This window comes from Pleurodeles waltl, chromosome 4_2, assembly GCF_031143425.1.
Source record: "Pleurodeles waltl isolate 20211129_DDA chromosome 4_2, aPleWal1.hap1.20221129, whole genome shotgun sequence".
In the NCBI taxonomy this organism is placed as follows: Eukaryota; Metazoa; Chordata; class Amphibia; order Caudata; family Salamandridae; genus Pleurodeles; species Pleurodeles waltl.
This window is the reverse complement of record NC_090443.1, coordinates 119,929,763-119,954,216: the sequence shown is the minus strand read 5'-3', so window position 1 is coordinate 119,954,216 and position 24,454 is coordinate 119,929,763. Positions and strand designations below refer to the sequence as shown.

The 24,454-nt window shown below is 43.7% G+C and overlaps 1 protein-coding gene across 2 annotated transcripts in view; it reads right to left on the bottom strand.

Moving 5' to 3' along the window:
* Positions 1–1,192: 1,192 nt before the first annotated feature.
* CTDSP2 (CTD small phosphatase 2) overlaps positions 1,193–24,454 on the bottom strand; it is a 140,675-nt gene continuing 117,413 nt past the window's right edge. For both annotated transcript variants that reach the window (XM_069230918.1, XM_069230917.1), the window contains one exon: positions 1,193–4,204. In XM_069230918.1, coding sequence (XP_069087019.1) covers positions 4,079–4,204 — 126 coding nt within the window. In that variant the 3' untranslated portion in view covers positions 1,193–4,078. The remainder of the gene's footprint in view (positions 4,205–24,454) is intronic.

The window sequence follows — 24,454 nt, the reverse complement described above, 5'->3', positions numbered from 1 at the left end:
GAGGCAGCACAGCAAGAGTTTCAATCAGTGAATGTCTGTCCCCGGTTTTTGAGAGGGCTGGTTGAAATGTGAGCCTGCACAGAAATGTGATTACTGTGCCGGTTTACCCGACCCTCCCTTAAAAACCTGGCCATTTTTTGGTTTAAGAAGAAAGTGTTGGGACACTCCTTAAAAAAACGGGACTGTCTGGGCAAATCCAGCACGTCTAGTCACCCTAGCAAGAACCGATAAAGCAATCCGGGGAGCAGAGGGATAAGGCACACATACACATGAATTCAAGAGGTGTGAATAGTTATTTTGCTAAGCATTGTTAGAACTGCATTAAAGAATGTATCAGAAATAGGTTAAAGGTTTAAAGGGTCACCGGTGATGTGATTTTGTAAAAAGTATGTCATTGTTAAACTTACTATTTAACATTTTGTAATTGCTGGTACTGCTATATAAGTGGCTGCCTGTAAAGCAGCAACTTGAGACCAGCTGTTTACCTGTGTGGGGATAGCTACTCTTCCTGCTGCAACAGTAACCCTTCTTTTGCCTTGCTAAGAGTCCTGTCTTTTTTTATCTTAATTTTCCTGGCAGCAAGGCTTCATACATATTCCATAGTCTCCTAAACCTTACTTGGAAGTTGAGTGGTGATTTTTTCCCCACACCTCCCTCCCCAACTCACACAAGTGTTTTGTGTACGTGGACAGCGCTGGGAGAAGCTGGGGCTTCCCTTGGTCCATCACCTAGCCCTGCCCACTCACTCGATCATCGGAAGGACCTTTTAAGGTCTAGGGAATCCAGAGAGTGAGTGTGTGTGAGAAAGAGTGAGTGTGTCTTAATGCCTCAGCAGGAGTAATAGCGCTATATAATTGCTATTTAAATTCCATGAGACAATTACAAAGTGAGCAGTGGTCCATCTTATTTAGTAGTTTGCTAATGCCTATAAAGAAACAAGAACTCCCTCCCAGGGCAGAAAGGAGCTGTACCTTGATTTGGGGGACAAAGCAAAGGTGAACTGCCTACTGAGGAAAAGGATACAAGTCAAACGTGTCGCGGATTACAAAAAAAAAGCAACAGATTTTCCGATAATTTCATTAGACGCAACAACATTTATATTTCAAGCCCAAAAAGAAGCCCTTAGGGCACAGCTAAGCACAAAGATTATTAACCATTCTCGTAAACAAACAAAAAAAACACTTTGACTCTATTGTTTTGTGGGTCTTTTACTGGCATATTTTTTCTCTGGAACATAGAAGTTAAACAATTTTTTCTGAATTTCATTACAGTACTGATGGTTTTCACACTTATGCCTAAATCCCTTGTGCAGCCTTTCAAGTGCCACATTTGAGACTAGACTTTCCGAAAACCTATAATGGGATCAATCTTGCTAACCTTGGAGCTAAAATAATCACTCTCAGAAATGTTGGTGCTTTTCCAATTGTATAAAAAAAAACTTATTGAAAAATAGGAAACCAACCAATTGTGTTCCCTTATTGTTGTTAAATAACAATATAATCATGGTGAATGAACAATTTTTGCTGCATAGTACAAAACAAAGAGGAAATGTTGATAAAGTTACACACTTCAAGTCTGCTAAAAATCAGTATCTGGTATGCTGCTAAAAGAATTATTTTACCTACCAACTCAAATTTAAAGATTGCCATTTGAAACAGCCCATCATAGTTCCATGAAGGTTACATTCATGCCAGATTTTCCAGGTCACCACTAGGTAAATAATTTCCACTTAGATTCACTGTATATAAATGTACCTTATATTGATATCATGAACATACCCTAATGGAGACAGCTCACTCGAACTTACACGTGCCTCCAATGGAACTGTAGAAATTTCAGTTTCCTTATCTTCACTGCAAGACATTCGGAAGGTTTCCCGGAAGAATGGCAGACAGCTACAAAATAGCTGAAGAACTGGATCCCTAATGATGAAATATTTTACCACCATTCAGAAATTACACTGGGAAACTCAAATAGTACCCATTCTGACAGGTTTCTCCGGTAACTCTTTGTCTCTGTTACACCTGTTTCGCAGGCACACTGTGCAGTCACCAGGTAAATAATCTGATCTTCCCAAAGTTTTTTTTCTGTATTCTTTACTATTTTCAGTCGCGATACTATTTTTATACACAACAAATGCTTTCATTTTAGTTTCGTAAACTTTCATACTTCCTCATACACCTAATCGTGGAAGCTTTATTTTTTAAATTCACCTTGCTAGGTTGTAGTAGCAGTCTGATCCATACAGTGTTTTGCTGGAGGAGTCTCAGCAAATCTAGGTCATTTTCCATGCAAGAATGTGTAAAATACAAAACATTTCAATGTGAAAAATAAAACACCTATGAGTTTAATAAACTAAAAAAGCAACAACAAAAAAAATGACATTAGAAAATACAGTAACGGTGAAAAAAAAAGACAAATAATAATAATTATGATAGACTGCTTGGCCCTGTATTGTTTTCTTTTTACCCTATTAACACAAAACGCAGTCAGGTAGGGATTCCAGAATCTGAAACACCAGAAACGCCATGAATGTCCACTGGGGTCTTCTAAATGTTTAACCATGTCACATATGTACAGTGTGGATGAAGAATAAAAATAATCTGATGATGTCAATGGCTGCTATTCACACAGCAACATTTCTTTCTCTTAAAAAAAGTACTTTTAAGACATGGTATAACAGCTGGCCAATGATTTTAACCACAATTTGAAGAAAACGTTTTAAATGCATTAATTCAGTTTGCATATAGAATATGGGAGGTTTCAAAGTTTGCAGTGTTTGTTAAAATGCAACCAACAGAAAGTAAGGTTGCCTGTAGGTATAAGGAAGAAAAACATTTTTGTTTCATTTTTTTTTTTTATTTAAAAAAACAAGCGTCTAGAAAATGATCTGAGACTGGTAAAAATGTTCCCAGTACCTCCAGACTTTTCTCCCTCTAAATGTAAGAACTCTCTGTTCAAAAATTTTAAAAGTTTCAAAATAATTCTGGCACACTACGAGCCCCAATTTTTTTTTTGTTGTTTTACTGTTGCAGAGCCACAGTCTGCTTTGCTATCATATGGAATACAGTTTTGAAAAATATCCTCAAAAAGTGCAAATAAAAATGTTGCACTCACAAAGAAGACCCTGAGATCTGTCAATGCAAGAGTCCGATTCCTGCAAAAGATGGCTGTGGTCTCGCACACCGAAGGGCCACCTGAGATGGAACGTTTTGGCCCGAGGCAGCACTGAAATTCTCGGCTGCTAAGTGCTGTTCCTAAGAATCATACAAATTCACTTGAAAACAATGCTAAAATGTTTATCCATACCCACCCTCTCTCTCGACCCACTCATACCCACTTTTCAGTGTATTAAAAAAATAAACCTTATAAAATCGAAGCCTCATATCTTTGGACCCTATTTATCGAAGCTGCAGTGCATACAGAAATCGGTCAAGCACCCTCTGGACTAGCAGGGGAGGAGACTGGTGAGTAGAGTAAGACACACCATGGACCACTCACAACAGCTAGCTCTCTTCACGCTCTTTCCCATACCATTGTCCTCCAACTCCACAAACATACAGTCACCTTCACTATGACAGCACTGACCTGCTGGTAATCTCACTGCTCTACCTGTCTAGTATTCCAAGCCACCTTTCTCCATTATAACCATTTAGCCGCTATCTGTCTTGTGGCCAGGAGATTTATGATACAATAACTCGAAAAAAGTCCTTTAGGAACCCCTGGTCATGGCTGTACTCCAGCACACGGAAACAGCAAAATATTTAACTTTCACCATGCGATGCCGATTCACCGTGTGATCCATAACGTAATGTGTCCTATAACTCAGCAGGTAGATGACCAACTAGGAGGAGATTCCCGGGACAGTCCATTCAACATGAACTACTCCCACTCGACCCCTCCAAGCAAGCCCCCATCTCTAAGATGTCACACGCCTTCCCCTCTTTTACAACTCCTCTTGCATGGCTAAATCTTGAAGGCACTGTGAGTGAAAGGTAGTCCCAGAAGAAAGGTTGCTTTTGTTGGCCTGGGATGATTCCCCAAAAGAAAGGTTGTCTTTGTTGGCTTCGGGAGAGATTTAAGGTCCGCGTAGCTGTCCAAGGCTGGCGTAGATATCCTCAGTCTCGCTGAGCTCTTCGAAGATTGGGATCAGGCTGAGCAATTCAGTGTCTGCCATGTCATCAAACCAGGACTGTACAGGCACCTGGAAGACACCAGGAAATAACAGTGAAAAATAGCACAGAAATGAGAAAAAACACCTTGTAGAACTTTGATAAAGAACATCTATCCTTCCCAAAGATGTATGTCAAGTGTGTGCAGGCCTATGGGAAAGGAACGGAAATCGTCCTGCTTAGGGTTATTTACTGGTGTCGCTGCAATAGGCTGTTCACTGAACGAGGTTACCAGAGTGACCAGGAAGGTTCCAACTGGGATACATCGTTTAATTTCTGACCAATGACAACATTCCACATAGATCAGATCACCGAGTGAACCGGCAGTGGAAACACATACATAACCAACTTCAGGGTGTAGCAATTCATGTTTCTACCCAGTCGCCAAAGGGAGGAGCAGGTTGCCAGCAGGTACCCATTATATGTTACATGAGTTTCTACTCCCACCTCACCAGACAAATTGCGTGGCCTCACTACTGGTGACTAATCCCTCTTCTGTGGGATGATCGACTGCAATTTATGTCCATAATCCTAGAAAGAGTGTGTTGTCAGCTCTGTAGTACACAAATATCTGTTTTAAATTGTATGTGCTGGGCCTTACAAGTTGCTTCTGTACATACGAGCCACATACAACATAAGATCATAATGCTGTTTACCAGTTCAATAGAATGGCACATTCCTTGTCATCTTGACAGGAAAGGAGCAACTTTCAGTGGGACCACAGTGTTACTCATATGGCTAGCATGCTGTCAATATTCACAAGTGAGAGAAAGTGTGCCCTGGGGTTGTTTAGTCACCATTTAAGATTCCACTAAGGACAGCACCAGTCTTGGGTACCCTGTGTATCTCTGGAAAGGTGTAATTTCACAACAAATGATGACTACGGCCCACAATAAGAATCCTACAAAACAAAAGGATAAAGGGCGGGCTGTTATACTCCAACACCCGTGAGTCAGCTTTTGAGGTCAGGTACCTGCAGATGGAGCTTTGCCACAGAATGAAAACTCAATTGGTATGTCAAAGGAAGACAAAGAACAACACTATATACTACGGCAACGCCCTCTACGCAGGGACCACAGCCAAGCTTCAAAGAAAACTCCAGCGAATCCAGAACACAGCCGCACGTCTCATCCTTAACCTACCTTGCCACAAACACATATCCACTCACCTCAGATCCCTACACTGGTTGCCCATCAACAAAAGGATCATTTTCAAAGTCCTCGTCCACGCTCACAAAGCCCTCCACAACACTGGACTGGCCTACCTCAACGAACGAGTAAACTTCCACATACCAACCCATCTCTGCTCCGCCAACCTCGCCCTCGACACAGTCCCCTGCAGCCAACGCACCAACTCCGGTAGCAGATCCTTCTCCCATCTCGCCGCCAAGACCTGGAACTCCCTCCCGACCAACCTACGCAAGACCCAGGACCTCCTAACCTTCAGAAAGCACTTAAAAACATGAAGAAAGCACCTTAAAACATGGCTTTTTGAGCAGTTACCAGCACAACCCCAACCCCCCCCCCCCCCCCCCCCCCCTCCAGCACCTTGAGACCCTACCGGGTGAGTAGTGCGCTTAAGAAATTATTTGATTGATTGATAGATAGATGTAACTCATGGTGCCAAACATCAAGGCAACAAGAGCACATGCTTTCCACTCCTGCCATTCCTGTACATCGCCTCAGATTGAAACCCCCCCCCTAATCCCCAAGTGCCAACAATGGCCAGAAAGTTGCAGAATATACACTTGTGGCTTCACACTTGTTGAGCAACCAATCAATTTATAATGTTCCGTATTGTTTATGTCAGTACATTTTTCTTTAGTAGGTTGGTAGAGTCTCTGACGTACTCACAGAGGTCACGAGTTCATGAGAGAGCCCAGAAGGGGCACAGTTTAAGCACCAATGACTGACAATTAACCAGAAAATTTAAATGATGAAAAGCTAGACCGAAAAACGGTCATTTTGAACATGACCGCGTCTGCCTGTCGTTTAGATCTAGTTTTGGTTAACGTTCCAGAATGTAGGGTTGACCTGGTGGAATCTAGTGAATAACTGATTCCCACAGCACTTCATTTGTCAGCTATGTACTGTGTAATGTTTGCAATGGTAACCAGATCCTTATGGCTAGAAAGGTGCACCGATGGCTCCGTCTAACAAATGTAGGACTAGAGATTGCCCTGTTGTTCATTTTAGGAATACTATCTATGTGCGTAACTTTCTAGCACTCCCCAAACTCCCCGTAAGGAAACAATCCAAAATCACCCCTCTGCTATTAGGTTATCTTTATAAGCTGACACTACCAGAAATCAATCAGTGTTCGCCATTTAAGTCCCATTTTATTTCCTTCTATGACTGCCAACCTCCTGTTACGGGGAACGGCATGTCACTCTATAACATTTACGAAGCTTTAAGAACTCTGGTGGTAGTTGACTGAATTAAGGGATCATCTGTTGTTGATTTCCCCACTGGTGAAACTGCGACTGCAAATCCTAAATCAGATTCTGCATCTACAATTAAAAATACTCCACATTCTACCAATAGTCTAAATTTGAACGTAGTAGGGATTACAACCAAACATATCCTAGCCAGACCGGATATCTTTGACTGATAAATATAATATTTGTATTTTCCTTGAAACTTGGGCCATGACTCCCCTGCACTGCAATCGGTTCACTTGTTATTTCTATCCCTGCTCTCCTTTTTAGGTCAGGGAGGCCTAAAGGAGGTCTGTCGGTCTAATCTGTAGCAAGCTTTCGCTAAATGTTGAGGTAAACACTGTGGAAACTAACCACACAGATACGAGCAGTTTTGGTGAAGGGTGGACAAAATGTATGCTTTATATAATTAATTTGTACGACGGCGACGATTTAATTAACACAATTAGTAGAAACCTTTTATTACTGTTTCATCTAATTGATGATTTCGTGATCTCGAACAGACTGGACCCCAGTTGGAGTTCAAGTTAATCCTCTGAGAGGGGTTCAACACCAAACATTTTATGTGTAAAAGTGATCCAGGTCTATTGGATAGCTTCTTTCCAGATTCAAGACCATGCGGTGGGTACCTCTGATCGTGGGTCACTGAATTGGGTGCTTATATACTGGCACATGACTTAATATAAATGAGACAGAATGTTTTATAAGTAATAAAGTGCCCCCTGCCGTACACAATAAGGATATTGCAAGACACTGAGGAGCACGGTGACTTGCAATATCCTTATTGTGTACGGCAGGGGGCAATTCAGCCCATATAATACATGATAAAACCATCACCTTTCGCACAAACCACTTAAAAACGTTGTGCTCTTTCCTATGAAAGAGTGAGCTTGTATGTAAACACGAAGAATACAAATACAACCAAAAGAGTAAATGAAACACTTCAAAACACATTAAAGTACAACTGGTACACGCTCCTGGACAAGACTGGTTGCCTTTAGACTTGTTAAAAGGTTAACATAGTATTGTGGGTCCACTGCTACCCAAATGTGCTTAACAATATTTGTGTGACTCAACCACCTCCTTCTTGGTCTACCTCGGTCACAGTACCAAGCTGTTAGATCCAAAATGCTGTAGATCCATCTCACGTGTTGACTCCCCGGTTAAGTTCATTGGAAAAGTAATCTTCAACAGAGCACAGGATGGCGCCCAGGATAACCACATCTTAAGTCCTTGCCAATATGGTGTCAGGGAACAGTGGGGTACAATGGAGCAGTGTCCATCTGCTAATAGGCAAATATACTACAGCTCAGCGATGCCCATTGTGCCTAGCCTTCATGGTTGTGTCCTGTGCTTGTGATGAGCTAAATCGCTCCAAACTTAGGCTGCTCCTGTACAGATTGGGGCTGGATGCAAACTTTGTACATTTTCTTGTTGCCTTAAACCAAGACCTTTCCTCCAAGTTAAAGATTTGGGCATGAGCAGGAGCTTTCCGACGCCGTTATTCTACAGTGTGGAGTGCAGCAGGGATGCTTCCTCGAGCCCTTTGTATTCATCTTATATATCAACAAACTTAATAGCTATCTTGCCACTGCCGGACATCTCTCCACTCCTGTCCTTTTGTATGCGGACAACACCGTCTTACAGGCTCATTCTACATCGTACTTCATTTGCTATGAAGACCTTGGCCTTCCTTATCTAGAAGTTCATTTCAAGATTAGTCCTATGATGCCGTGGCTTTCAGTCTGGAATAATCCCCATGCGGTTTAGAGACTGTCCATCACATGACAGAGGGATGAAAGTCAAGCAAAGTTTAGCAGGGCTGAGGCGTCTTTCTTCTTTTTGAAAATCCTAGGTCAGTATGCAAAGGAGCTAAGTCACCGTTTAGACGTGTTTTGAGGTAGAAGGTGATTATCGTGGAAGAGTGTTGAGCTGAATACTCTGAGGTTATTTGCCACCTTAAAAACCTGTAATGGCACTGTGGTACAAGGCAACTGGGAGAGGACCTTGCTACTGAGATTTAGCGCTATCACTATTCGCTATCTCCTATTTTTTCCAATTAGGTTGATATAGTAGGTTCTAGTGCATGGGTATGGCAAGCGTTTTCCCGGGGGCCAAAAACTTTGGTCTGTGATATGACCGAGGGCCGCACTGATGCTAACAGGGTGAGGTCGGGAAAGGAGGGATCAGTAAAGTGGGTCCATGGGGAGTGGCGCTTATACACATTTAGTGGGTGAACTGCACAATATGAAACCAGAAAACATGGGATTAATAACAGTTTCCCATTTTACCAAATAGTTTCATCCTAGGTAATCGTTTTTCTCTTTCCCTCTTTTTTTCTTTATTATCACACATAAGAGGATGTCCAAATACATGACTTCAGGATATGTACTGTATAAAACCTTCTCCTGTTTTTGATTTACTGACCTAGAATGTTATTCATGTATAACAGAAAAACAGACCACCATAAGAGTGCACTTAACTTGTTTTCCTCTTAGTTCGCTGTTGCCTTTGTGGTCGGGTGGGGGAAATATTTAATGTTTCTAAATTCACGTTTGAAAAAAATACTTCTTAAAGCACTGATATGATGTGATGTACTATGGTGAAACGGTACTGCAGGTTAATGAAATACTTACTGAATTATGAATAGACTATCATATTTTATACTTTTGCTGAAGGAGGTCTCTAAAATTGAAGGCGTTTCTAAAAATGAGCAGTGCAGGATACCCTAGTTAGTTTATTTAACTTCAATTAACCTTAAAATAAATGTTTGCTTGTTATTTAACATAGTTTTAATGTTGGTGCTGAGTCGAGTAAGTAGTAGCCCAGTGCTGCTATGGACCAGGGTGTTGCATGTAAAAGTCAGGAGGGCCGCATGCGGACCATGGGCCGTACTTGGAGTATCACTGTCCTAGAGTTTGTGCATGCCCTTGTGATGGTGTCTATGACCAGTCCCCTCTGCGTTTATACTTCTTTCTGTAAATTTTATACAACTTTTACTAAACAATTTTTATTGCCTCTTTTAAGAATACTTAAATTACTCAGTGCAGAGTAGCTTTACAATTTTAAAACACACGGGGAAGAGTGTTACCGAGTGGGATTTTGTTCTGAAATCAGCAGTATATCACCATAACTCTATGGTTTTTCTTAACTTTTATTCATGTTTTTAGTATATGTACTTTTACGACTGTCTCCGACATTTGAATAAAGATGTTTGATGATGATTTAAATGTACAGATGAAGGGCACCATCAGAATCAATCACCAAGTGCTTTTAATTTCCCACGTTTTGCCAGGGTGAAGTTATAAGATTATCACTTTTTGCACAATTGTCTGACATGGCAAACACCATACTTATATTTTGTAAAATATTCTTCTCACATCCTGATGATTGCTGTATCGGTCTTTGTAAATAGGAAATGCCAGCTCTACCTAGAATAACAAGCTTTCTTCCTCATTCAAGTCCTTTTTAAAGAGCTGTATCCCACCACCGAGACAAGATTCTGGCCGTGTTAGTACAGTGGTTCCTAAGAAAAGGGTTCACAATCGCGTAAACCTCTTGTTTTCTTCACTTCTTGTAATCCTTACATGTCTCACTTCACCACCCTGGAAGGGGACAGTAGTGACACTGCTTGATCGTTCAGAGAGCAGTAATGGCTGATATGGAATATTCTTGATCATTCAGGTTACTTGTGCATCTCAATCGGGGTGGTGGTCAACGAGCCAAGTCTTGAGCTGCTTTCTGGAATCCTTCAGAGACGGGGCAGTCAACAGGAGGCAGCAACCTGTAGCTGGAGGGTCCTTCAACATGGGCTTCAGTACAAGGAATTTTGTGTTTAAATGATTGTGCTGAAAGCTGCTGCAGGCTGTGGATCTTTTATTAAGCTATTCAATTTGTTAGAATAAGTCACATTGAGTGTTGCACTTGCCAGTGATAATGAGCGAGCAAGAGTTTCAGTATACTTCATCACTAACACCTGGGACAAAGATGACGGACAGGGAGGTAACTCAGAGATTACTTGCTTTGATTTTCTTTTATTCGTGACCCTACTCTTTATGATGGTCCATAAACCCCACCATCTCAAAAGGATGGTCACTCTGGCTAGTGGGGTTTCTTGGATTTTCAATAGAATTTGGATAATGCCAGCCTTAATTACAGCACACACTCGGAGTGGACTTGGCTGATACATTTCAAATTTAGAGGTAAGGTTTGTGCTTCGGAGATGGGACCCACCTCTTTAATGACTGTGACTAGGAATTAGGAATTAAAATAACTACAAGTTACTTATCCGTTTTGCAGCTTGAAGAGCTTCTAGATTCACATACTGTGTATAACTTGTCATTTAGCTGCTGAAGACGGAAAACCCATTTATGCCCCTGACCATCCCCTAGGAAAAAAGTATTGGCAAAGCCAATATGTTTCCCCTACTGGCACTATCGATGTTTTTTATTTTATTTTATTACAGATATTGCACAGCTGCGTTGGCTTTATTATGGTGTTGTTTTTTGTTTTAACTGTAAGCTCGCGCTGCTGTGCAACATCTTTAAACAACATTGATAACGCCACTAGGTCTCAAACAGGCGAAACATATTGTCTTTGCCAATGCTTGTCTTAATTACAAGAGATTTTGCAAGCGCTGTGTAGGCAAAATCTAATAACTACAAGAGATTTTTCAAGCACTGTGCAGATGAAGCTAATGAAGAACCACAGTTTTAACCACTTGTGTGCCCCGGACGAGGTGATCTCGTCCAAGGCGCCGGTTCCCCGGTGCCTTGGACGAGATCACCTCGTCCTGCTAGGGGCTCCCAAGGGTGGGGTGGGGGGGGAGCGGGGTTAGCGCTCCCCTCGATGGCCAGGCACGCCCTTCCCCTAGACAGGGATGGAAGGGGAGTCGCATCCCCTTCCACCCCCCCGTGGCGTCTGATGACATCAGCGTGCTTTTGCGCGCTGACGTCATCAGAGGCCTTCCCTCCTGCGCTGGAAGCTCAGCTTCCAGTTCCGGATAGGGGGCGGCGAGGCATGAAAGGAGAGGAAAGGCCTTTCCTCTCCTTTTATTTCTCTCTGAGTATTTCTGCTGCCCGATCGGGCAGCAGATATGGCTCTAGACACCAGGGAACTTTTTTTTTTTCCATTTATTTCATAAGGAGAGCGGCCCCTTGGGCAAGGGCTGCTCTCCAGGGGGGCAATTTATTTTTTGGCTATTTCGGCCTAATACAATTAGGCGGATCTGCCCCCAGGGGGGTCAGAAACCCTCTAGACACCAGGGACTGTTTTTTTTTTGTTTTTTTATTTGCGGGGAGCGACCCCTTGGGCAAGGGTCACTACCCTGGGGGCAAAGTTTTTTCTAGGCCATTTCTAGATCGGCCTATTTTTATTAGGCCAATCTGCCCCCAAAGGGGACAGAAAACACTAGACACCAGGGATTTTTTTATTTACTAAATAAGGAGAGCGGCCCCTTGGGCAAGGGCGCTCTCCAGGGGGGGGCAATTTGTTTTTTTGCAGCCTATTTTTATGCCCCGGGGGCAGAAATCCACTAGACACCAGGATTTTTTTTTTTTTTGTATGTTTGGGGAGCGACCCCTTGGGCAAGGGTCGCTCTGGGGGGGGGGGGGGGGGGGGAATTATTATTAGGCCATTTCTACCCCCCCCCCCCCCCCGGGGGGGAGCACAAACCACTAGACACCAGGGAATATATTTTTCAGGGCTATTTGAAGTAAGGGGAGCAGCCTCTTGGGCAAGGGCTGCTCCTCGGGGGGCAAATTATTTCTAGGTCATTGCAGAAATCCACTAGACACCAGGGAAAATGTTCTTTTTTTATGTTTGGGGAGCGATCCCTTGGGCAAGGGTCGCTCGGGGGGGGCAAATTATTATTAGGCCAGAAACCACAAGACACCAGGGAGTTTTTTTTTTTTTTTTGTACTAACGCATAAGGGGAACGGCCCCTTTGGCAAGGGTCTCTCCCCATGTGGGGCACATTACTGTTGGCCATAACTGCCCCACTTGGGGGCAGACTGGCCTATTTTGGAAGGCCCATCTGCACCCAAGGGGGGCAGAAAGCCCACCTGAGACCAGGGAAGATTTTTTTTTCAAAATAAGAGGTTAGTGGTATGGCCATACCCGCACCCCAAATAAATGGGGCCAAAATTGTTCTGCCCACCAGTGGGCAGATTGGGCAATTACCCCTAATCCATACCCCGGGGGGGGGGGACAGAAAGTCTACTAGATGCCAGGGAATAAAAAAAATTAAAAAAAGAAAATAGTGGGGTGGTGGCTGCCAACCAGTATGGGCCTGGTTATGCCCCACCCGAACTGAAGGGGCTAACAGTCTTTCAGCTCTCCCCCACACACTAAAACATCTTATCCCATGGCAATCAAGAGGACATTTGATTATTTTTGGTTTTGGTTTTACATTTGGGCCATGAGAGCTTGGTAACTCTCAGAATCGTCCCACTTGGAATGGTGAGGGCTGCACTTTTTTTTACTTTGGGATGCTGCCATGTAGAAAAATCCACAAGACCTAGACACATCTGAAAACTAAACATCTAGTTGATTCCAGGGTGGTGTGCTTCACGTGCACCCGCACCATTTTCTTATCCACAATGCCCTGCAAACCTGCAACTTTGCTGGAAAGCACACATTTTTCCCACATTTTTTTGTTGGAACCTTCTGGAATCTGCAGTAATCCACAAAATTCCTACCACTCAGCATTTTCTCATCTATACCAATAAAATTTCTGCTGCACTTGTCAGCCTAAAAATGTTTTTTTTCAAACTGCCCTTTTGGACCCACTTTGGTTCCCCCTGTATTTCAACGTGTTTTTGGCTCTTCTCTGTCACAAATTAGCACTGCAAACCCTTTGTTGATGCCATTTCCAGGGAAAAAAAGACAAGCCTTCTTCTGCAGCCCTTTTTTCCCTTTAAAAAAAAAAAAAATAAAAAAATAACTACATTTTCACTGTATTTTGGCTAATTTCTTGGCCTCCTTCAGGGGAACCCATAAAGTCTGGGTACCTCTAGAATTCCTGGGATGTTTCGAAAAAAAGGATGCAAATCTGGCGTGGGTAGGTTATGTGGACAAAATGTTATGAGGGCCTAAGCAAGAACTATTCCAAATAGGCAAAAAAAGGCCTGGCAGCAAAGGGGTTAACTAATTGATTTGGTAAACAAATCGTCAAGGAAGCTGCAATTAAATGCGACCAGCAGAGGGCAGACTTGAGCTAATTGCTTGTATTATATTTGTTTACACTGTACAGTTCATAGAAATTAGTAGGAAGAGTATTTGTATGTTTTGTTTTAAAGTACTCTCCACAGGCTGCTTAAAGAGAGCCTGAGATGCTGAGGCCCAAACAGAAAAAATAAACAACAGGCAACACCGAACGTAAGGTATGAAGAAATCCCTTGAAAAGCAGATAGTATCAATCTGTTTCACAGTCTCCTTCAATACACAGCCGCCATCCCTCCCTACCACAAAAACAGTCTTGAAATCCAAGTCAGTCCAGTGCATAAATGAAAGCATGTGTGGGGGCTGGTGCAAGCAACGACGTGGTGGTGGGGGTGGGTGTGGGGGGGAGAGAAGTGGTCCTGATTGCAAGTAATGACACAGAAGGAATGCGAAGGAGGAGAGACCGTCAGAAAACACACGCACTCTTATGGAGTGCTTAGAATTTAACAAAAAAATAAATAAGTAAATAAATAAATAGAGAAGCATGCAACTAGTGGAAGGAAACTGGCTGCCAAAAAAAACTGTGTTTAGTCCAAGCTTGAGGGAACAGCTGAACATCGGGAAAAGGAAGTGATCTTTGCTGCCGTGACCCTGATGCTGTCGATCAGTGAGAAAGAAGCAAGAAAAAGAGAGTGACCACAAAGCCAACAAATGGTTAGTAATGGGCGGGGCTGTATGCCTCTTAACTTTTTTTCTTATTACAAGAGATTTCGTTAAAGAGGCGTGTCTAATGAAATCATTAGACCTGCCTTTGAGTCTGGATGCATTCAGATTATGTTTTTCTGCATGGGACTGTGTAGGACAAAGTTAAATCTGTATTTTTTTTTTTTCCGGTGTGTTTGTGGCAACGATGGCCTTCGAGTAGTATGGGATTTATTATTATTTTTTAATATCAAGCCTTCTTTGTTGTTTGCCTGAACCTGAATATATCTATGGAAAATGTCACTTACCCAGTGTACATCTGTTCGTGGCATGTTGCGCTGCAGATTCACATGCTGTGCATTATCCTGCCATCTAGTGTTGGGCTCGGAGTGTTACAAGTTGTTTTTCTTCGAAGAAGTCTTTTCGAGTCATGGGATCGAGTGACTCCTCCCTTTCAGCTCCATTGCGCATGGGCGTCGACTCCATCTTAGATTGTTTTCCCCGCAAAGGGTGAGGTAGGAGTTGGTAAAGTAAGGATACTAAAGGTGCCCATGCAATGGAGTAGAAATGTATGTATATAGTGTGTATTAAAGGAATATTTATTTACATATTTACAATTTACATGCAACTAAAACAGCTACAGGCTCCTGGGGAGGTGGGAGGGCGCATGTGAATCTGCAGCGCAACATGCCACTAACAGATGTACACTGGGTAAGTGACATTTTCCGTTCGATGGCATGTGCAGCTGCAGATATTCATGCTGTGCATAGACTACAAAGCAGTCATCTCCCCAAAAGAGGTGGTCAGCCTGTAGGAGTTGAAGTTGTCTGAAATAATGTTCTTAGTACAGCCTGTCCTACTGTAGCTTGTTGTGTTGATAACACATCTACACAGTAATGCTTAGTAAATGTATGGGGCATAGACCAGGTGGCTGCCTTACAAATCTCTGTCATTGGTATATTACCAAGAAAAGCCATTGTGGCGCCTTTTTTCCTAGTGGAATGAGCCCTTGCAGTAATGGGTAATTCTCTTTTAGCTTTAAGGTAACAGGTCTGAATACATTTGACTATCCATCTGGCAATGCCTTGTTTGGATATAGGGTTACCTGCATGAGGTTTTTGGAAAGCTACGAACAATTGTTTTATTTTTCGAAATTGTTTTGTTCTGTCAATGTAATACATTAGCGCTCTTTTAATGTCTAATGTATGCAATGCCCTTTCTGCTACTGATATTGGTTGTGGAAAGAAGACTGGGAGTTCCACAGTCTGGTTTAGATGAAACGGTGATATGACTTTTGGTAAAAATTGTGGATTTGTACGGAGAACCACTTTATGTTTATGTATCTGGATGAAGGGTTCTTGTATAGTAAATGCCTGTATTTCGCTAACTCTTCGTAGAGAAGTGATGGCTATTAGAAAGGCTACTTTCCACGTCAAGAATTGGATTTGACAAGAATGCATGGGTTCAAATGGTGGACCCATGAGTCGTGTTAGTACAATATTAAGATTCCACGAAGGTACTGGTGGTGTCCTTGGGGGTATGATTCTTTTTAGTCCCTCCATTAAGGCTTTGATAACTGGGATTCTAAAAAGCGATTTTGTATGTGTAATCTGCAAATAAGCAGATATTGCAGTGAGATGGATTTTAATGGAAGAAAAAGCAAGATTTGATTTTTGTAAGTGTAGTAAATAACTTACAATGTTTTGTATGGAGGCGTTTAGCGGCGTAATTTGATTAGCCTGGCAATAGCAAACAAATCTTTGCCACAATGTCTAACAATTGTGTAACAATGTCTTGTTGTTGGTCTATGTTTGGTTTTCCCCAGCGGAGGAAGTGATCCTGTATGATCTGGGGATGAATTTCCCATTTGTGAGTTTGCTGGTGATCTCGACTGAGATTGTCAGCTAACTGATTCTGAATGCCTGGTATGTATTGTGCTATCAGGTGAATGTGATTGTGAATTGCCCAATGCCAAATCCTTTGTGCTAAGAGACACAGGGGGTCATTCCGACCCCGGCGGGCGCTGCCCGCCGGGCGGAGACCGCCAAAAGACCGCACCGCGGTCAAATGACCGCGGCGGTCATTCTGACTTTCCCGCTGGGCGGGCGGGTGACCGCCAAAAGGCCGCCCGCCCAGCGGGAAAGACCCAGCAACGATGAAGCCGGCTCCGAATGGAGCCGGCGGAGTTGCTGGGGTGCGACGGGTGCAGTGGCACCCGTCGCGATTTTCAGTGTCTGGAAAGCAGACACTGAAAATCATTATGGGGCCCTGTTAGGGGGCCCCACGACACCCGTTCCCGCCATCCTGTTCCTGGCGGCAAGAACCGCCAGAAACAGGGTGGCGGGAAGGGGGTCGGAATCCCTATGGCGGCGCTGCAAGCAGCACCGCCATGGAGGATTCCCTGGGCCAGGGGAAAACCGGCGGGAAACCGCCGGTTCCCCTTTTCTGACCGCGGCTTTACCGCCGCGGTCAGAATGGCCCAGGAAGCACCACCAGCCCGCCAGGGTCAGAATGACCCCCACAGTTGTGACGAGTGTGTCCCCCCCCGTTTGTTGAGATAATACATTGTTGCCATGTTGTCGGTTTTGACAAGGATGTGTTTGTGGGCTACCAGTGGTTGAAATGCTTTTAATGCTAGAAACACCGCTAGCAGTTCCAAATGATTTATGTGAAGTTGTTTTTGCCGATTGTCCCATTGACCCTGTACGCTGTGCTTGTTAAGGTGTGCTCCCCACCCCATCATTGAAGCATCTGTTGTGATAACAGCTTGAGGCACTGTGTTTTGGAGTGGCCGCCCTCTGTTTAAATGTATAGGGTTCCACCATTGAAGCGAGAAGTGTGTTTGGCGGTCTATCAACACTAGATCTTGAAGTTGACCCTGTGTTTGTGTCCATTGTTTTGCTAGGCACTGTTGTAAGGGCATCCTGTGTAATCTTGCATTTGGGACAATGGCTATGCATGAAGACATCATGCCTAAAAGTTTCATTACAAACCTTACTGGGTAGTGTTGGTTTGACTGTATGCTTGATGTTACATTTTGGAACGCTTGGAACCTTTGTGGACTTGGAGTGGCAATTGCTCTTTGTGTGTTGAGTGTTGCTCCCAAGTATTGTTGTATTTGGGATGGTTGCAGATTTGATTTCTGGTAATTTATAGAGAACCCTAGTTTGTGTAGAGTTTCTATGACGTATTGCGTATTAAGAAGACACTGTTGTTGAGTGTTGGTTTTTATTAGCCAGTCGTCTAAATATGGGAATACGTGCATGTGCTGTCTCCTTATGTGAGCGGCTACTGCTAGCCATTTTGTGAATACCCTTGGGGCCGTTGTTATCCCGAACGGTAGCACTTTGAATTGATTGTGTACGCTGTGCATTACAAACCTTAAGTATTTTCAGTGAGAAGGAAGGATGGGTATGTGGAAATACGCATCCTTGAGATCCAATGTTGACATGTATTCCTCCTTTTTTAGTAAGGGAACCACGTCTTGAAGTGTTACCATGTGGAAGTGGTCTGATTTGATGAAGCGATTCAGTGTTCTGAGATCTAAGATAGGTCTTAACGTTTTGTCCTTTTTTGGAATTAGGAAATATAGTGAGTAGACGCCTGTTCCTTTCTGATGATTGGGTACTAGCTCTATTGCTTGTTTTTGTAATTGTGCTTGGACCTCCATTTATAATAGTTTTAAGTGTTGATTGGACAGATTGTGTGTTCTTGGTGGCACATCTGGTGGAAATTTTGTGAATTCTATGCAATAACCATGTTGGATAAATGATAGGACCCATGCGTCGGTGGTAATATGTGTCCTGTTTTGATAATATGCGGTTAGCCTCCCCCCCCCCCCACTGGTGATAAGTGTTGGGGTTTTGTGACATTGAAGTCACTGTTTGGTCTGGCTTGGTTGCCTGGAACTTTCCCCTTCCTCTTGGGAATTGTCCTCTATAGGAACCACAAAACCCTCCCCTTTGATATTGTGCGTGATAGGTGGGTCTAGTTTGAGAGGTGGAAGGCTCTGATGTTTGCTGTCGAAAACCTCCTCTGAATTGTGGTTTCCTAAAAGGTGCCTCTGACTTGTGGGGAATAGAGCACGCCCATGGCTTTGGCCGTGTTGTGTCTTTTTTAAACTTTTCAATTGCTGTCTCAACTTCCGGCCCAAACAACTGTTCCTGATTAAATGGCATGTTCAACACCGCTTGTTGGATCTCTGGCTTGAATCCAGCTGCCTTACATATTTCTGTCATTGGTATATTTCCTAGAAAGGCCATTGTGGCGCCTTTCTAGTGGAGTGTGCCTTCGGTGTAATAGGCAGTTCTCTTTTAGCTTTAACATAACAGGTTTGAATACATTTAACTATCCATCTGGCAATGCCTTGTTTGGATATTGGATTCCCTGTATGAGGTTTTTGGTAAGCTACAAACAATTGTTTTGTTTTGCGAAACTGTTTAGTTCCATCAATGTAGTACATTAGAGCTCTTTTTATGTCTAATGTATGTAATGCTCTTTCAGCTACAGAGTCTGGTTGTGGAAAAAACACTGGGAGTTCCACAGTTTGGTTTAAGTGGAACGGTGATATAACTTTTGGCAAAAATTTGGGATTTGTGCGTAGAACAACTTTATATTTGTGTATTTGTATAAAGGGTTCTTGTATGGTAAAGGCTTGTATTTCACTCACTCTTCTGAGGGATGTGATAGCTATTAGAAAGGTTACTTTCCAGGTTAAGTATTGCATTTCACAAGAGTGCATGGGTTCGAATGGTGGACCCATGAGTCGCGTTAATACAATACTGAGGTTCCACGAAGGAACTGGTGGTGTTCTTGGTGGAATGATCCTTTTTAGACCCTCCATAAATGCTTTTATGACTGGGATTCTAAATAGTGAAATTGAATGTGTAATTTGCAGATATGCTGAAATTGCTGTGAGATGTATTTTAATGGACGAAAAAGCTTAGTTAGATTTTTGTAAGTGTAGTAAGTAGATTACAATGTCTCTTGCGGACACGTGTAATGGGTGAATTTGATTATTTTGACAGTAATAAACAAATCTTTTCCATTTATTTGCGTAGCAATGTCTTGTAGTAGGTTTTCTAGCCTGTTTGATGACCTCCATACATTCTTGTGTAAGGTCTAGGTGTCCGAATTTTAAGACTTCAGGAGCCAGATCGCTAGATTGAGCGATGCTGGACGTGGGTGTCTGATCTGCTGTTTGTGTTGAGTTAACAGATCTGATCTGTTTGGTAGTTTGATATGAGGCACTACTGACAGGTCTAGTAATGTTGTGTACCAAGGTTATCATGCCCAAGTTGGTGCTATTAGTATTAGTTTGTTTTGACTCAATTTGTGTACAAGATACAGAAGGAGTGGGAGAGGGGGAAAAGCGTAAGCAAATATCCCTGACCAACTCATCCATAACGCATTGCCTTTGGAGTGAGTCTGTGGGTACCTGGATGCTAAGTTTTGGCATTTTGCGTTTTCTTTGTTGCGAATAGGTCTATTTGCGGTGTTCCCCACTTTTGGAAGTAGGTTTGCAGTATCTGAGGATGAATCTCCCATTCGTGGACCTGTTGGTGATCTCGACTGAGATTGTCTGCCAATTGGTTTTGAATTCCTGGGATGTATTGTGCTATTAGGCGAATGTGATTGTGAATCGCCCAATGCCAAATTTGCTGGGCTAAGAGACACAGTTGTGATGAGTGTGTGCCTCCCTGTTTGTTTAAGTAATACATTGTTGTCATGTTGTCTGTTTTGACAAGAATGTGTTTGTGGGTTATTGGCGGTTGAAATGCTTTCAACGCTAGAAACACTGCTAGTAGTTCTAGCTGATTTATGTGAAGTTGTTTCTGCTGAGTGTCCCATTGTCCCTGGATGCTGTGTTGGTTGAGATGTGTTCCCCACCCTACCATGGAAGCATCTGTTGTGATTACGTATTGAGGCACTGGGTCTTGGAAAGGCCGCCCTTGGTTTAAATTTACAGGATTCCACCATAGAAGCGAGGTGTGTGTTTGGTGGTCTATCAACACTAGATCTTGAAGTTGACCCTGTGCCTGTGACCATTGTGATGCTAGGCACTGTTGTAATCTTGCGTTTGGGACAATGGCTATGCATGAGGACATCATGCCTAGTAGTTTCATCACTACTTTTACCTGTATCTTTTGTTCTGGGTGCATGGCTTGTATTACGTTTTAAAATGCCTGTACCCCTTGTGGACTTGGAGGGGCAATCCCTTTTGTTGTGTTGATTGTTGCTCCTAAGTATTGTGTATTTGACACTGTTGTAGGTGTGACTTGTTGTAGTTGAGTGAGAAACCTAGTTTGTGAAGGGTTTCTATGACATAATTTGTGTGTTGTGAACACCGTTGTTGCGTATTGGTTTTGATTAACCAATCGGCTAGGTACGGGAACACATGTATTTGCTGCCTTCTGATATGAGCAGCCACTACTGCCACGCATTTTGTAAAAACTCTTGGCGCTGTTGTTATACCGAATGGCAACACTTTGAACTGGTAATGTACTCCTTGGAATACGAACCTTAAGTACTTTCTGTGGGAAGGATGTATAGGTATATGGAAATATGCATCCTTTAGGTCTAGTGTTGTCATGTAGTCTTGTTTGAGCAGTGGGATCACGTCTTGCAGTGTCACCATGTGAAAGTGATCTGATTTGATGTAGATGTTTAGTGTTCTGAGATCTAATATAGGTCTTAGAGTTTTGTCTTTTTTGGGTATGAGAAAGTACAGGGAGTAAACTCCTGTTCCTCTTTGATTAATTGGTACTATCTCTATTGCATCTTTTTGCAACAACGCTTGGACCTCCAGTTGTAAGAGTTCCACATGTTGTGTGTTTTCGGTGGGACATTTGGAGGGAATTGTTGAAATTCTATGCAATAACCATGCTGGATAATGGCTAGGACCCACATGTCTGTTGTTATTTCTGTCCAGTGTTTGTAGAACTTGGTTAGTCTCCCCCCCACTGGTGTTATGTGTTGGGGATTTGTGACGTTGAAGTCACAGTTTATTTTGTGGAGTTTTGGGACTCTGGAACTTCCCTCTACTCTTTGGGAATTGTCCCCCTCTATATTGTCCCTGAAAAGTTCCCCACTGATATGGACTCTGATAAGTGGGCCTGGTTTGTGAGGTTGAGGGTTCTGTGCTCTGTCCCCGAAAGCCCCCTCGAAACTGTGTCTTCCGAAAAGTGCCTCTGCTCTGTGGGGAGTAGAGTGCGCCCATGGCTTTAGCCGTATCTGTGTCTTTTTTTAGTTTTTCAATAGCAGTGTCCACCTCCGGCCCAAACAACTGCTGTCCGTTAAATGGCATATTCAGTACGGCTTGTTGTATTTCCGGCTTGAATCCTGATGTACGCAGCCATGCGTGTCTCCTTATGGTCACTGCTGTATTTACAGTCCTAGCAGCTGTGTCCGCTGCGTCCATTGCTGACCGTATCTTATTGTTCGAGATACTCTGTCCTTCCTCCACCACTGGTTGTGCTCTCTTTTGGAACTCTTTGGGCAGGTGTTCTATGAAATGCTGCATTTCGTCCCAATGAGCCCTATCATATCTAGCCAGCAAGGCCTGGGAGTTGGCTATGCGCCATTGGTTGGCTGCTTGTGCCGCAACCCTTTTCCCCGCAGCGTCAAACTTGCGACTCTCCTTGTCTGGAGGTGGTGCGTCTCCTGAGGTGTGTGAGTTTGCTCTCTTGCGAGCTGCCCCTACTACCACTGAGTCTGGTGTTAATTGCTGCGTGATGTACACAGGGTCTGTTGGTGGCGGTTTGTACTTCTTCTCCACCCTTGGAGTAATGGCCTGCCCTTCACAGGCTCCTGAAACACCTGTTTGGAGTGTTTCAGCATTCCCGGTAGCATAGGGAGACTTTGGTACTGGCTATGTGTGGACGATAGTGTGTTAAATAAAAAGTCATCCTCGATCGGTTCTGCATGCAGGGTGACATTATGAAACGCTGCTGCCCTTGAAATCACCTGTGTGTAGGCTGTACTGTCCTCAGGTGGTGACGGTCTCGTTGGATAACAGTCGGGACTGTTATCTGATACTGGCGCATCAAAAAGATCCCATGCGTCGGGATCATCCTGACTCATTCCAGTATGAGTTGGGGACTGCATCATTGGTGGAGTGGCTACCAGTGATGGTTGTGGTGAGCGTTGTGGAGATGGTGGCGGGTTACTTGTTTTGCCACCTTTGCCTGTGGCTGCTTGTCTTTCACCTGGAAGGCAAGTTTTCTTTTCATTCGAATTGGGGGAAGAGTACTGATCTTCCCTGTGTCTTTTTGTATGTGGAGCCTTCTTTGAGTGTAATCTGGCTCTATTGTCTCCAGTTCCTGTTCGAATCTGTGTCCTTGCATTTGTGAGGACAGGCCCTGTTCCTCTGTGTAGGAACTTGATTCCGCTTCCGAGGCCGGATGTTTCGGTATGGAAACTTTTTCGGCTGTCTTTTTCGGTTCCAACAACACTTTTTTTTTTTTTATCTTCGGCGTACTGATCTCTCGGTGCCGACTCGTTTAGGTGCCACCCTCTCGGTCCTGAGATTGCTCTGACCCGGTGTCTCGAGGTCGAGTCTGCTCTGTGCCGGTATCTCGACCGGAGTCGGATGACTTCGACACATGCATGCCCTTTTTCAGTGCCGATGGTCGGTCACCTACTTTCCAGGTTAAGCCATGGCCTGCTGGCGGTGGCGTCCCCTGGGCTTTAGTGCTTTTTCCGTGAGTTTTGTGTATCGACGTCTTACTCACGGTTTTCGGCGTCTGTTTGGGATCGACCTCGTCCGAGTCCGAATCCTCGATGGAGAAGGTTTCTTCTTCCTCTTCCAAGTGTTTTTGTCCTGTCGGCGCCTACGCCATTTGTAGTCTTCTTGCTCTTCGGTCTCTTAACGTCTTTCTGGACCGAAACGCTCGACAGGCTTCACAGGTATCCTCTTTGTGGTCTGGAGACAGACAAAAATTACAGACCAGATGCTGATCTGTATAAGGATACTTGTTGTGACATTCGGGGCAGAAGCGGAATGTGGTCCATTCCATTAGCCTTTCAGACGCACGTGGTCGGGCCCGACCAGGCCCCGCCGGGGAATCGAAAACCCCGAAGGGCCACCGGAGCTCTTCAAGATTCGGTGTCGATCTGTTGTAACTAACCCGATACCGAACGCAAACAATACCGTCGAATTTTCCGAGATTTTAGCTAACTTTCCGAACCGAAACGTGGAGCGAAAAGGAACACGTCCGAACCCGATGGCAGAAAAAAAAACAATCTTAGATGGAATCGACACCCATGCGCAATGGAGCCGAAAGCGGAGGAGTCCCTCGATCTCGAGACTCGAAAAAGACTTCTTCAAAGAAAAACAACTTGTAACACTCCGAGCCCAACACTAGATGGCGGGATGTGCACAGCATGTGTATATGCAGCTACACATGCCATCGAACATATATATGGAAAATGTCACTTACCCAGTGTACATCTGTTCGTGGCATTAGTCGCTGCAGATTCACATGCTGTGCACATCCCGCCATCTGGTGTTGGGCTCGGAGTGTTACAAGTTGTTTTTCTTCGAAGAAGTCTTTTCGAGTCACGAGACCGAGGGACTCCTCCCATTTCGACTCCATTGCGCAGGGGCGTCGACTCCATCTTAGATTGTTTCCCCCGCAGAGGGTGAGGTAGGAGTTGTGTATGCCAGTAATAGTGCCCATGCAATGGAGTGAATGCGTATGTACATAATGAAGTTTCAAGTAATATATTTACAAATGTACAAATGTTTAAGATCTACTTCTAAACGGCTACAGGCTCCCGGGGAGGCGGGTGGGCGCATGTGAATCTGCAGCGACTAATGCCACGAACAGATGTACACTGGGTAAGTGACATTTTCCGTTCGATGGCATGTGTAGCTGCAGATACACATGCCGTGCATAGTTTAATAAGCAGTTATCTCCCCAAAAAGCGGTGGTTCAGCCTGTAGGAGTTGAAGTAGTTTGAAATAATGTTCTTAGTACAG